Below are 13,811 nucleotides of genomic sequence, written 5' to 3'. Positions count from 1 at the left end.
AAGGCCTACTGAAACCCACTACTACCGACCACGCAGTCTGATAGTTTATATATCAATGATGAAATCTTAACATTGCAACACATGCCAATACGGCCGGGTTAACTTATAAAGTGCAATTTTAAATTTCCCGCGAAACTTCCGGTTGAAAACGTCTATGTATGATGATGTATGCGCGTGACGTCAATGGTTGAAACGGAAGTATTCGGACACCATTGTATCAAATACTAAAAGCTCTGTTTTCATCGCAAAATTCCACAGTATTCTGGACATCTGTGTTGGTGAATCTTTTGCAATTTGTTTAATGAACAATGAAGACAGCAAAGAAGAAAGCTGTAGGTGGGATCGGTGTATTAGCGGCTGGCTGCAGCAACACAACCAGGAGGACTTTGACTTGGATAGCAGACGCGCTATCCAACGCTAGCCGCCGACCGCATCGATGATCGAGTGAAGTCCTTCGTCGCTCCGTCGATCGCTGGAACGCAGGTGAGCACGGGTGTTGATGAGCAGATGAGGGCTGGCGTAGGTGGATAGCTAATGTTTTTAGCATAGCTCTGTGAGGTCCCGTAGTTAAGTTAGCTTCAATGGCGTCGTTAGCAACAGCATTGTTAAGCTTCGCCAGGCCGGAAAGCATTAACCTTGTATTTACATGTCCATGGTTTAATAGTATTGTTGATTTTCTGTCTGTCCTTCCAGTCAGGGATTTATTTATTTATTTTGTTTCTATCTGCAGTTAAGCCTGATGCTATCACGTTAGCTCCGTAGCTAAAGTGCTTCGCCGATGTATTGTCGTGGAGATAAAAGTCACCGTGAATGTCCGTTTCGCGTTCTCGACTCTCATTTTCAAGAGGATATAGTATTCGAGGTGGTTTAAAATACAAATCCGTGATCCACAATAGAAAAAGGAGAAAATGTGGAATACATTGAGCCCTTGTACCTAAGTTACGGTCAGAGCGAAAAAAGATATGTCCTGCACTGCACTCTAGTCCTTCACTCTCACGTTCCTCATCCACAAATTTTTCATCCTGGCTCAAATTAATGGGGTAATCGTCGCTTTCTTGGTCCGAATCGCTCTCGCTGCTGGTGTAAAAATGGGAAATGTGAGGAGCCTTTCAACCTGCAACGTCACGCTACTTCCGGTACAGGCAAGGCTTTTTTTATCAGCGGCCAAAAGTTGCGAACTTTATCGTCGATGTTCTCTACTAAATCCTTTCAGCAAAAATATGGCAATATCGCGAAATGATCAAGTATGACACATAGAATGGACCTGCTATCCCCGTTTAAATAAGAACTTTTCATTTCAGTAGGCCTTTAAATTGTTCGACAGTTTGCTCACGCATTTGTTGACAAAGTGGTGACCCTCGCCCCATCCTTGTTTGTGAATGACTGAGCATTTCATGGAAGCTGCTTTTATACCCAATCATGGCACCCACCTGTTCCCAATTTGCCTGTTCACCTGTGGCATGTTCCAAATACAAACCCCGTTTCCATATGAGTTGGGAAATTGTGTTAGATGTAAATATAAATGGAATACAATGATTTGCAAATCCTTTTCAACCCATATTCAATTGAATGCACTACAAAGACAAGATATTTGATGTTCAAACTCAAAAACTTTATTTTTTTTTTGCAAACGTAACTTAGAATTTCATGGCTGCAACACGTGCCAAAGTAGTTGGGAAAGGGCATGTTCACCATTGTGTTACATCACCTTTTCTTTTAACTACACACAATAAACGATTGGGAACGGAGGAAATTAATTTTTGAAGCTTTGAAAGTGGAATTCTTTCCAATTCTTGTTTTGTGTAGAGCTTTAGTCGTTCAACAGTCCGGGGTCTCCGCTGTCGTATTTTATGCTTCATAATGCGCCACACATTTTCGATGGGAGACAGGTCTGAACTGCAGGCGGGCTAGGAAAGTACCCGCACTCTTTTTTTACGAAGCCACGCTGTTGTAACACGTGCTGAATGTGGCTTGGCATTGTCTTGCTGAAATAAGCAGGGGCGTCCATGAAAAAGACTGCGCTTAGATGGCAGCATATGTAGTTCCAAAACCTGTATGTACCTTTCAGCATTAATGGTGCCTTCACAGATGTGTAAGTTACCCATGCCTTGGGCACTAATACACCCCCATACCATCACAGATGCTGGCTTTTCAACTTTGCGTCGATAACAGTCTGGATGGTTCGCTTCCCCTTTGGTCCGGATGACACAATGTCGAATATTTCCAAAAACAATTTGAAATGTGGACTCGTCAGACCACAGAACACTTTTCCACTTTGCATCAGTCCATCTTAGATGATCTCGGGCCCAGAGAAGCCGGCGGCGTTTCTGGATGTTGTTGATAAATGGCTTTCGCTTTGCATAGTAGAGCTTTAACTTGCACTTACAGATGTAGCGACGAACTGTATTTAGTGACAGTGGTTTTCTGAAGTGTTCCTGAGCCCATGTGGTGATATCCTTTAGAGATTGATGTCGGTTTTTGATACAGTGCCGTCGGAGGGATCGAAGGTCACGGTCATTCAATGTTGGTTTCCGGCCATGCCGCTTACGTGCAGTGATTTCTCCAGATTCTCTGAACCTTTTGATGATATTATGGACCGTAGATGTTGAAATCCCTACATTTCTTGCAATTGCACTTTGAGAAACGTTGTTCTTAAACTGTTTGACTATTTGCTCACGCAGTTGTGGACAAAGGAGTGTGCCTCGCCCCATCCTTACTTGTGAAAGACTGAGCATTTTTTGGGAAGCTGTTTTTATACTCAATTATGGCACCCACCTGTTCCCAATTAGCCTGCACACCTGTGGGATGTTCCAAATAAGTGTTTGATGAGCATTCCTCAACTTTATCAGTATTTATTTCCACCTTTTCCAACTTCTTTGTCACGTGTTGCTGGCATTTAATTCTAAAGTTAATGATTATTTGCACAAAAAAAAAATGTTTATCAGTTTGAACATCAAATATGTTGTCTTTGTAGCATATTCAACTGAATATGGGTTGAAAATGATTTGCAAATCATTGTATTCCGTTTATATTTACATCTAACACAATTTCCCAACTCATATGGAAACGGGGTTTGTAAGTTTGATGAGCATTCCTCAACTTTCTCAGTCTTTTTTGCCACTTGTGCCAGCCTTTTTGAAACATGTTGCAGGCATCAAATTCCAAATATTCCAAATTTGCAAAAAATAACAAAGTTTACCAGTTTGAACGTTAAGTACCTTGTCTGTGCAGTGTGTTCAATTGAATATAGGTTGAAAAGGATTTGCAAATCATTGTATTTTGTTTTTATTCACCATTTACACAACGTGCCAACGTCACCTTTTAGGACAATTAGTCCTAAAAGGTAAAAAGTACCCCAACAGTTAGCTAATATTAAAGTATTAATTATTTTCTGTTATGACCCCCCTGGAGGACAGAAATGTACCCCTCTGAATTTAAATTCTATTGAGAACTTGATAACAATTCCTTAGTTTCTTTCTTCTTTTCATTCCTGTCACAAACTTCTTCATCTCTTTGCCTCCATTATCTCTGTCTACATGTGTTCCTATAAACTTTTACTTGTACTTGGTAAAACAGGGAGCCTATTTTTTAGATTAGGCTGCAGGCGTGTGTATCTTTATAACATGAATACTAGCGTTTAGACACAAATAATGAAAACCTCTTCAGCTGCTCGCGACCCCCTATTTGAGAAAAACTACACTACTTATTTTGGTCTATTTCAGCTGAAGTATTTCTAAACAGAGAAGATGGCAGCAAAGGAAAATCTTTGAAAAAGAAAAAAAAAGTATTTCCCGTAAAAATTAGCTTATATTTTAATTGGAATCCACCAGCCAATAGACAAAAAGAGACCACTACAGAAGTTTAAGCTCTAAACGTGGGTGCGGAATTGCAGCGCCGGATCTCTAATTTTCTGGTTGTAGTATTCATCACACTGCTCGTTCTGGGCCACGGTGAAATGATTCTTCCAGTCACCAACTTTCCCTAAAGGCAGAGGGATATTTCAGATCACATTTAAATGTCAAATTTGCAGTCATTTTGGGCATATTCTGTACCTTTTCTCATGAAAGGAGACACCTTCAGATTCATCAAGGGAGCATTGGTAAAGTTGGTCAGTTTGTTATTTTTCATATTGTCAAATTTCACAGCAGTCACGATGGCCTCCTTCTCCTCGGCTGAGAGAGACAAGCCGATGAAACTGCACAGTTTGTCGATCTCTCGTCCCACGTTCTGTGCACATATATATATATTTTCCGTTCATTTGACAGAACACATTCAGAAAAGAGGTCAACTGTTTTATGGATGGTCAATGGATGCTTACGGCCTCTCAATCGTCCTGTTTTCACAGTGCCATCCTACTGCTACCAAGTTGCCATATTGTCCCACAAACAATCAGGTGTGAGCAATGAGACAGATTGTAGTTGTGAAATGACTCTTAGGTGTGCATGGGGCACTTTTAATGCAGATATATGATATCCGCAGAAGTAGCAAAACTCATCCCATTTCCAAAACTCATTGCAAACTATGCGAATTAAATGCATTTGTTGGATCAAAGCTTGTAGGAGATGGCATTTTTAGCTAAAGGTGAAAAACATCAACAAGCACAAGGCTGTTGTAAATACAAAAGATTACACAATTAAATGTACTCACTTCTAGTTCTTTTGATCATTAATGAAGTAATGATTACCCTTGAAGGTTCTGCCTCTGGACCCTTACATTTATTAAATACAATCAAACTGGAAACTATACAGTCAATTACCTTGGAGTTCATAATAAGCCCAATGGGATACATTAACGTAGATCTCTCACCTATATAATATACCCCTAATTATGCATAATATATCATCTATAAATTGTGCAGCCTTTGCACTGAAAAAGTCACACAGAGTTTGTCATTCATTAATACTGCATATACACAAATGGATTATTGCTTTCAATATGAACTACATTTTATTTCATTTAAATGGCCAATTAAGTGGCGGACCGAATGCAATTCCTACCTGTAAAATAGTTCACATTTTGGTGAGTACCTCAACATTTGGGTGCTTAATTTAGAAACTTAGAAACAATTCAAAAAAAAAATATATATATATATATATATATATATATATATATATATATATATATATATATATATATATATATATATATATATATATATATTCACTTTTTTCCACATTTTGTTATGTTACAACTTTATTCCAAAATGGAATAAATAAATGTTTGTCCTCAAATTTCAACACACAATACCGACAATGTAAAAAGTAATTTTTTAATTTATTTGTGCAAATTTACTAAAAATAAAAACCTGAAAAAAAATCACATGTACATAAGTATTCACAGCCTTTGCTCAATACTTTGTTGATGCATCTTTGGCAGCAATTACAGCCTCAAGTATTTTTGTGTACCATGCCACAAGCTTGGCACACCTATCTTTGGCCAGTTTTGCCCATTCCTCTTTCCAGCACATCTCAAGCTCCATCAGTTTAGATGGGAAGCAGATTTTTTTTAATCCAGGATGTGTCTGTCCATTGCTGCATTATCTTTCCCTCTATCCTGACTAGTCTCACAGTTCCTGCTGCTGAAAAACTTCCCCATGCTTTACTGTAGGAATGGTATTGGCCTGGAGTTTTTTTTTTTTTTTTTGGTTTCTTCCAAACATTACGCGTGGCATTCACGCCAAAAAGTTCAATCTTTGTCTCATCAGACCAGAGAATTTGGTTTCTCATGGTCTGAGAGTCTATCAGGTGCATTTTGGCAAACTTTACAAAGAAATTGCTTCTGTTTGGTCACTATACCGTACAGGCCTGATTGGTGGTTCGCTGCAGAGATCGTTGTCCTTCTGGAAGGTTTTCCTTTTGCCTCAGAGGAATGCTGTAGCTCTCACAGAGTGACCATCAGGTTCGTGGTCTCCTCCCTGACTAGACTAGGGTAAATGCAGCAATGTACAGAGACATCCTGGATGAAAACCACCAACGATTCCCATCCAACCTGATGGAGCTTGAGAGGTGCTGCAAAGATGAATGAGCATTGCCCAAAGATAGGTGTGCCAAGCTTGTGGCATCATATTAAAAAATACCTTAGGCTGTAATTGCTGCCAAAGGTGCGTCAACCAAGTATTGAGCAATAGCTGTGAATAGTTAGTGCAGGTGTTTTTGTTTGTTTTTAATTTTTAATACATTGGCTAAAATAAAAACATTAAAAACTTTTCACGCTGACATTGTGGGGTATTGTATGTAAAATGTTGTATTCCATTTTGGAATAAGGTAGGTAGGTAGGTAGGTAGGTAGGAAGGTAGGTTTTTATTGTCATTGCACAAGTACAACAAAACTTTGTTTTCAGCACAATAAGGCTGTAACATAACCAAATGTGGAAAAAGTGAAGTGCTATAAATACTTTATTCCCTTTAACCACACTCCAAAGAGTGTGTTAAAACAGGTACCAGAATACCTCACCTCACTTAGATCTTCATAGAACATATAATGAAGCTTTGGATATGTTTGTTTTTTCTCCCACCAGCCGACCACATGCTCATGCCAGGGTCCATAAACCACTGAAGACACAGAAAAATGCAGTCAGGTATATTAAATGAGAAGACAATAACCTCACACTTTAACCTCACTCTTTCCCTCCATGAATCTTTGTAGAAAGCCATCCCAGTCTCCTGGGGCAGGGTGGATGCTGTTCATGCGGCTAAAGTGGAAGTGGGACACGGCGACATCCTTTGGGTTACGAGCCACGTAGACTGCCTGCACAAAAAAAAAGATCTAGAATTGCGACTCTCTGCATGAAACAGCTAAATTCAGACTTTCTGTGGTGAGCGTACGCTTTTACCCGACAGTTGTTCTCCCAAAATGTCTCTGGGAGAAGTTGGACTGGCAGATGAGTTTTAATGAGACGAGGAGTGACAGTGAGTCGGTCTGCCAGGTCTTTTCCTTATTGAAGAGCACAGGTAAATGTCATGTAAATCCACAGTGGTCATGTGGGAAGGTCTTAGAAAAAAAAAAAAAATGCACATTACAAACATATTTTGTGCACTAGTAAGAAAAAACTTTTTTGTTTTTGTCCAAGCTCAGCTATCTAAATTACAGACATTACAAAATTGGAGTAGGACAGCAATCACATACATTTCTGGGTATGCAGCTGATCATGTGGCACATTCTGTGACCCCAAGATGCAGAGACGGTAGGCAACATGCTAGCAAGAAGTCATTTTATGGTATACCAGGCAGACAAAATTAACACAGGTCTAGTAGGAACTCTGAAAGCAACAGAACACGTCGGCGTACAGAAGATAATGAACCAGCACAAGTTTTCCTCAACTGCTTTGTCGTGCTTAAATAAAGTATGATTCACTCAGTCTGAATCATTACTAACTCAGTAGAGCAAAAGATACCTCTTGCAAATGTGTCAACGCTTTCTCATTTTATTAATAATAATAATAATGGATTAGATTGACACTCAAAGCACTTCACAGAAAAGTGAGAACCCATCATTCATTCACACCTGTAGCCACAGCTGCCCTGGGGTAGACTGATGGAAGCATGGCTGCCAATTCTCACCTATGGCCCAACCACCACCCATCATTCATTCACCAGTGGGACTGGGGGCGACTGTCCACTGCCCAAGGACACAACGGCAATTATTTTGATTGCAAGAGGTGGGGAGCAAACCTGCAACCCTCCGGGTTCTGGCACGGCTGCTCTACCCACCACGCCAATTTAGTGTTGCCAATCAACCTATCCCCAGGTGCACAGGGGTTAGTGCATGTGCCTCACAATACGAAAGTCCTGAGTAGTCCTGAGTTCAATCCCGGGCTCGGGATCTTTCTGTGTGGAGTTTGCATGTTCTCCCTGTGACTGCGTGGGTTCCCTCCGGGTACTCCGGCTTCCTCCCACTGCCAAAAAAACAAAACATTTTTTTAATTTTGTTTATTTCTAATACTTATATATTTTGGTTTATTGACAGCCTCAGTGGTGTTTCACCCGCTGCCGCCACCTGATTCTTCCTCTCTGGCTGCAAGGACTCATGGCATTTTCCTTCGGTCCCTCTTGGCGGGGGCACAGTTTGTTGACTCAGCGCCAGACCACCCTCAACACCTCCTTAGTTCTGGACTTTATTTTATTCATGTTGCTGTATTTGTATTGTTGCCTTTCCAGCACTCATATTATCAGATTCACTTCCTGTTTGTCTCCTTTTGTCATACGTGATTATCCGAACACACCTATCCCTGCTGTAATAACATGACAAGACTGAGTCACCAACGCAGAATGATTCGCAGGGTAAACTGACTAGTTTACTAGCCGCAATGTTTGGGTGTACGTTGAAACCGTATACGAAAACCAGTACAAACTTTCGGATAACATTTTGGTCAGAACCCGACTCTTACCAAAAGTAAAGTGTACAAACACCGAGGTATTTCTGTAAACAAGTGAATAATTACAGTAGGAAACAAGTTGCAGAGACATTGTACAGCGTATAAGCAAATGCTGCATTCGTATTATTCATTGCGTTTCAAAGCGTTGGAGATCACTGACATGTTCTAACCTTTGGGGTGACCAGGAATGCAGAGCTCCAAAAATGGTACCCTCATATACAGGGGTAGGGATGTTGATTCCTCTGGCTGCGTCTTTCCAAAGTACAAACGATCCAAAAGGTAGCATGTCCATGTAGTTCCTGGGTTGAGGATAACATTACATTCAGTAAACAATATATATATGATATTTTGCAAACAAAAAAATGCTGATGATGCTTACAACCTTACCTGATTTAGGGTAAGAGGCTATGAGGATATCATCTGGTTTGGCCTTAAAATTCTTCACGTTTTCATAATTGTCCGTAAAGTACTTCGTCATGGAGACACCATGAAAGTCAAAGAGTTCTGGGCGAGGTGGCGTGTCCATCTGTTTTCGTCTTTTCAAACACAATATCAGTTTGACCTGCAATAGACTCTATGTCAGGGGTCGGCAACCCGCGGCTCCGGAGCCGCATGCGGCTCCTTGACCACTCTGATGCGGCTCAGCTACATACATGCCGACCCCCCGATTTTCCCAGGAGATTTATGGATCTCAGTGTCTTTCATAGATTACTCCCAGGGAAAAAAATAATCCTATTTACACTCTAATTACTAAATAAAGGGCGTGCCCTAATTGCACTGCAGTAATTGTCCTCCATAACATTTACATACAGCATGCCAGTCCAGCCACATGTTGCATGTTTTTATTACTTGCATACACAGGAGACAGCAAAGCATACTTACTCATCAGCCACACAGTTTACACTGACGGTAGCCGTATCAAACAACTTTAACATTGTTACGTTACAAATATGCGCCACACTGTGAACCCACACCAAAAAAGAATGAAAAACACATTTCTGGAGAACATCCCACTGTAACACAACATAAACACAACACAACCATTACCCAGAATCCCATGCAGCCCTAACTCTTCCGGTCTACATTATACACCCCGCTACCACCAAATCCCCCCACACATCAACCCCCCCCCCCCCCCACCCCCCCCCCCCCCCCTCTCCGTGCGTTGGTTGAGCGGAAGAGTTAGAGCTGCATGGGATTCTGGGTATTGTTACCATCAGTGTAAGATGTGTGGCTGCTGAGTTAGTACGCCTTGCTGTCACTTACGTGAGCAAGCTGAAATTGCATTCTACGTGTGGTCGAGCAGGTACACTGTTAGGGCGGACTGTAGAGGGCGCCAAATGCAGCGTCATCACGCTCTGATATTCGGGAGTCTCCCGGGAAAAATGAGAAGGTTGGCAAGTATGACGCTATCAAGTGCCAGCCATTCATTGAAAACTCGCGGTCTGCACTAACATCAAATTTCCACATTAAAGTGCGTGCAGGTGCGTGTGTCGGAGACCCCTGGTTAACATAGCACAAAGCATTTAAGCTTTGTATGCAGTGTTTTTCATTTTTAAATTTTTTTTGTGGCTCCCATTACTTTCTTTAATTTGTGAAACTTGCCAAAATGGCTCTTTGAGTGGTAAAGGTTGCCGACCCCTGCTCTATGTTATACAAAGCTATGGATGACATATCAGGACCACTTCCTTTTCATTGACATTGCAATACTTTTTATATGACAACCCAGCAAATTGACATGAGACCAGTCCCAAAAGCAAGATGTGTGGTCAGAGGAGGTAAGTGAGACAAAAAAAAAGGAATAATGATAACTAGAGCTGTCAAAGCTAACGCAATAATATCGAGTTAACACTAATTACTTTTAATGGTACTATTTTTTTTTTTTGACGCGCGATTAACATGCTCGCATCATGTGTGAGTTTCAACCTACACAGTAGTGGGGAAAACGCACTAGCGCCACTGCCGCAAGTGGGAACAAATGGACAAAAAAGGCCACACTAAAAGGCAAGGCTAGCCCCCACAAGAATATTGACACTCCTGAAAAGACCAAAGCCATCTGCATTCACAGCCAAGGGCTGTGTCATTACTCAGGCAAGTGTCGCTTGTGTTATGTCTAAGGACGCACATACATTAACTGGGTGTGGTCACACAACTTCTATTTACTTCAGGGGTGTCTGGCCCGCTGGCATCTTCAACTTCGCAATAGCACAAAATGTAATTTCAATAAGCAACCTGGCCATGCAGGGTTTTTTCATATTAAATTTAAATACCCAAGGGTCTGACATGTGGTAATTTATCGTCAAATTGTGGACATTGTGAGAAACTCAGGCCAGTGACTAGGATGTGTACTTTCTTGCCCTTGCAAGCTCACCATGACCCAATCCAAACAACCTTCCCTAGTGATGGTGCAGGAAAAAAAATTCAACCAGCAATAAAAGTCAACACACATGGTCACACATAACACAACCTGCTCACTGAACATTGTGGCTATTATAAAAAAAACTTTCATCACCATAAAAAGAAAAATTGAAATTACACCTATTTAAATCCATTACAAAGCATAATGGACCTGAAATAGCGAAGTTCCCTGGGTTCATACCTCAGAATTAAGCAAGCTACTTCACCTTGGTGACTTTTAACATACTGTACATGTAATCATTAACCATGAATAATGATTGTCATGTGTTGCAGGATATCTGCAGCATTACACACACCAATGGCGGACTACTTGTTCATAGTTTCTGCCTTGGCGGACTTAACCACATTTGAATCCACCTCAGAGGACTTGTGCGGCTCTGTTGAAAGTCAATAGTCCCTTTAGGAGAAATTATTTACTAATCTTATAGTATAACTAACCCAATAACCAAATTCTGTTTCAAAACAATAACTTAAAAGTACTGTATAACAAATACAATACAGGTATGGGGAATCTGGACTACAAAAAAGAATGCAGATTTCTTCAAAAACTACAAGACATACTAGCGGCCAGATATGAGGTAAACCTACTTCCGGTTTTAATTCTGGTTTAGGCCATGGCCATTGGGTGTGATATCATGACTGTGGAAATGTCACAGTTCGGTGAATCCAGTTTCAGCCCATTTGTTCTTCATTTGTTTTGCTGTGCATTTTCTCTTTTCAAGAAATATTGCTTTAAATGTTCTGTATCTTGACGCTTGATGATTTTGTTGCTTGCCTTTTACAATCTTCCCATATTGTTTTTACTTGGTCCAGATTTTAGACACCGCTGACTGTGAACAATCAACATCTTTTGCTGCATCGTGTGATGATTTGCTTTCTTGAAGGAGTTTGAGAATCATCTCCTTTGTTTTAATTGACATCTATGATGTTGGAGCCACGATGCATGTCAATCCACCAGGTGCAACAGCTCTACAAGGTGTGAGCACTCATTTTTAACTGCAGACTAATGAAAATATTTAATCTGAAACTTATGAGACATAACCTGAGAGGTCATATCTCATATTACGTTTGTTGTGGTTCTCCTATGTTTAAGTCTAGTTCTGGTGTTTTTCCTTTACTTTTCTTGTTGCCTTGGACACTGATTAGATACTCCTGTTTATGTTCAGTAATTAGTTTCTATATATATATATATATATATATATATATATATATATATATATATATATATATATATTTATTTTATTATACATGTATATAAAATAAATACTTGAATTTCAGTGTTCCGAAGGCTATCCAGTAGATGGCAGTATTGTCCTGTTTAAGAGTGTCACAACATTGCTGTTTACGGCAGACGAACTGCTTTACGGTAGACGAAAACATGACTGCTGTTGTTGTGTGTTGTTACCGCGCTGGGAGGACATTAATGAAACTGCCTAACAATAAACCCACATAAGAAACTAAGAACTCGCCCTCGATCATTCTACAGTTATAACGTGATTGGGCAAGCACGCTGTTTATATCGTGGGAAAGCGGACGTGAAAACAGACTGCCGCCGCTGTCCCCACTCAGGTCCGCATGGAGCTGGAGGGGGCGTGGCCTCCACCTCTGGCTGAATTCCGGGAGATTTTTGGGAGAAAATTTTCTTCCGGGAGGTTTTCGGGAGAGGCGCTGAATTCCGGGAGTCTCCCGGAAAATCCGGGAGGGTTGGCAAGTATGAATGCAGTACATTATTTAACAAAACCATAATACTTGTTTGTAGTACATGCTATTATATTGTATTTTATAAGATATTCATTGTCTAGAAGTTTGTTTTTCCTATTTAATTGCATGTTATATGTTAAATGGTGGTGGGTTATTTTTTTTGGAGGGGGTGGGGGGTGGGGGGGCAGCACGGATTGTGAAATTCTAATGAATTTTAATGGGGACTATTGATTTGATTTGAGTATTTTTAGTTACGGACTTCAACTTGTATGTTAAGGCAACACTGTACTTGAAAACATCATTTTAATTAATGTGAAATTGTGAACACTTATCTTCCTTTTGTCATCCTTGTATAGGCTGGCCATATTCTGAAATCCCAAAAAGAGGACACATATATGCGTGCCAAGGCGGGCAGCACGCCAAGGCTGGTACTAGGTGAAAATTTGCCAATGATACTCGAACTTGCTTTATAAATAATATATTTTTTTAAATAAAGCATTTGTTCTCCTCTGTTGACAGCAGTGTTGGCGCTAGGAATTTTCAAAATGGGGTCCCAGGGACCCCATCAAGTCATAAAAATGGGGGCCCACAGTACATTTTTGGGATCACACTTTTTTGTAAGCGTTTTGAAAACAAATGACAAATGTATGCATTATCCTGTTATATCTCACATTCTATATTGTGTTTGGAAAAAGGTTGTCATAAACGTTACTTAATTCATTAAAAAAGATAATACAAAATAAAACAAATGTGTATGCATATGTAAATGCATTCAGTTATAAACATTCATTCACTTTCTTCTTTCCTTCATGGATCTAAACTTTACCACTGCTGGTAGTTTTTTCTATGTTTTTATTCAATAAGTTGTAGGTGTATTTATTTCAGTATAAAAGTGTAAAAAGTGTTTTGCTTGGGTCATGAAATGATGATAATGGTGTGCCAGGGCATACATACATTTTATATTTAACGCTTAAATCTCTTGAGTCTACATCAACTTCGGATCTATCCCTCATTTCAAAATGTTTTAGTTTTTTTTATGTTGTTTTTTTTGTTTGTTTGTTTTCCGCCCTTTTTTGTCAAACAAAACTATGTTTTTTATGGCAAACACACAAAATATGCAAAATCTTCCACCAAAAATATTTTTCAAAGTGGAATATTTGATGTGAAGTAATCGGAACCTTTGATAGGTCAATCAATCAATCAATCAATCAATGTTTATTTATATAGCCCTAAATCGCAAAAGTCTCAAAGGGCTGCACAAGCCACAACGACATCCTCGGCACAGAGCCCACACAAGGGACAATAATTCATAATAACAT

The 13,811-nt window shown here is 40.0% G+C and overlaps 1 protein-coding gene across 1 annotated transcript in view; it reads right to left on the bottom strand.

Annotated features, from left to right (window-relative positions):
• Positions 1 to 3,829: 3,829 nt before the first annotated feature.
• LOC133654367 (cytosolic sulfotransferase 3-like) overlaps positions 3,830 to 13,811 on the bottom strand; it is an 11,698-nt gene continuing 1,716 nt past the window's right edge. The window contains exons 3-9 of the mRNA XM_062054687.1: positions 8,761 to 8,935; positions 8,544 to 8,672; positions 6,832 to 6,932; positions 6,620 to 6,746; positions 6,453 to 6,550; positions 4,053 to 4,227; positions 3,830 to 3,981 (exon numbers count right to left, since the gene is read on the bottom strand). Of these exons, the coding sequence (XP_061910671.1) occupies positions 3,869 to 3,981; positions 4,053 to 4,227; positions 6,453 to 6,550; positions 6,620 to 6,746; positions 6,832 to 6,932; positions 8,544 to 8,672; positions 8,761 to 8,935 (918 nt within the window). The 3' untranslated portion in view covers positions 3,830 to 3,868. The remainder of the gene's footprint in view (positions 3,982 to 4,052; positions 4,228 to 6,452; positions 6,551 to 6,619; positions 6,747 to 6,831; positions 6,933 to 8,543; positions 8,673 to 8,760; positions 8,936 to 13,811) is intronic.

This window comes from Entelurus aequoreus, linkage group LG07, assembly GCF_033978785.1.
Source record: "Entelurus aequoreus isolate RoL-2023_Sb linkage group LG07, RoL_Eaeq_v1.1, whole genome shotgun sequence".
Taxonomy (NCBI): Eukaryota; Metazoa; Chordata; class Actinopteri; order Syngnathiformes; family Syngnathidae; genus Entelurus; species Entelurus aequoreus.
This window is presented reverse-complemented; position numbering and strand designations above follow the sequence as displayed.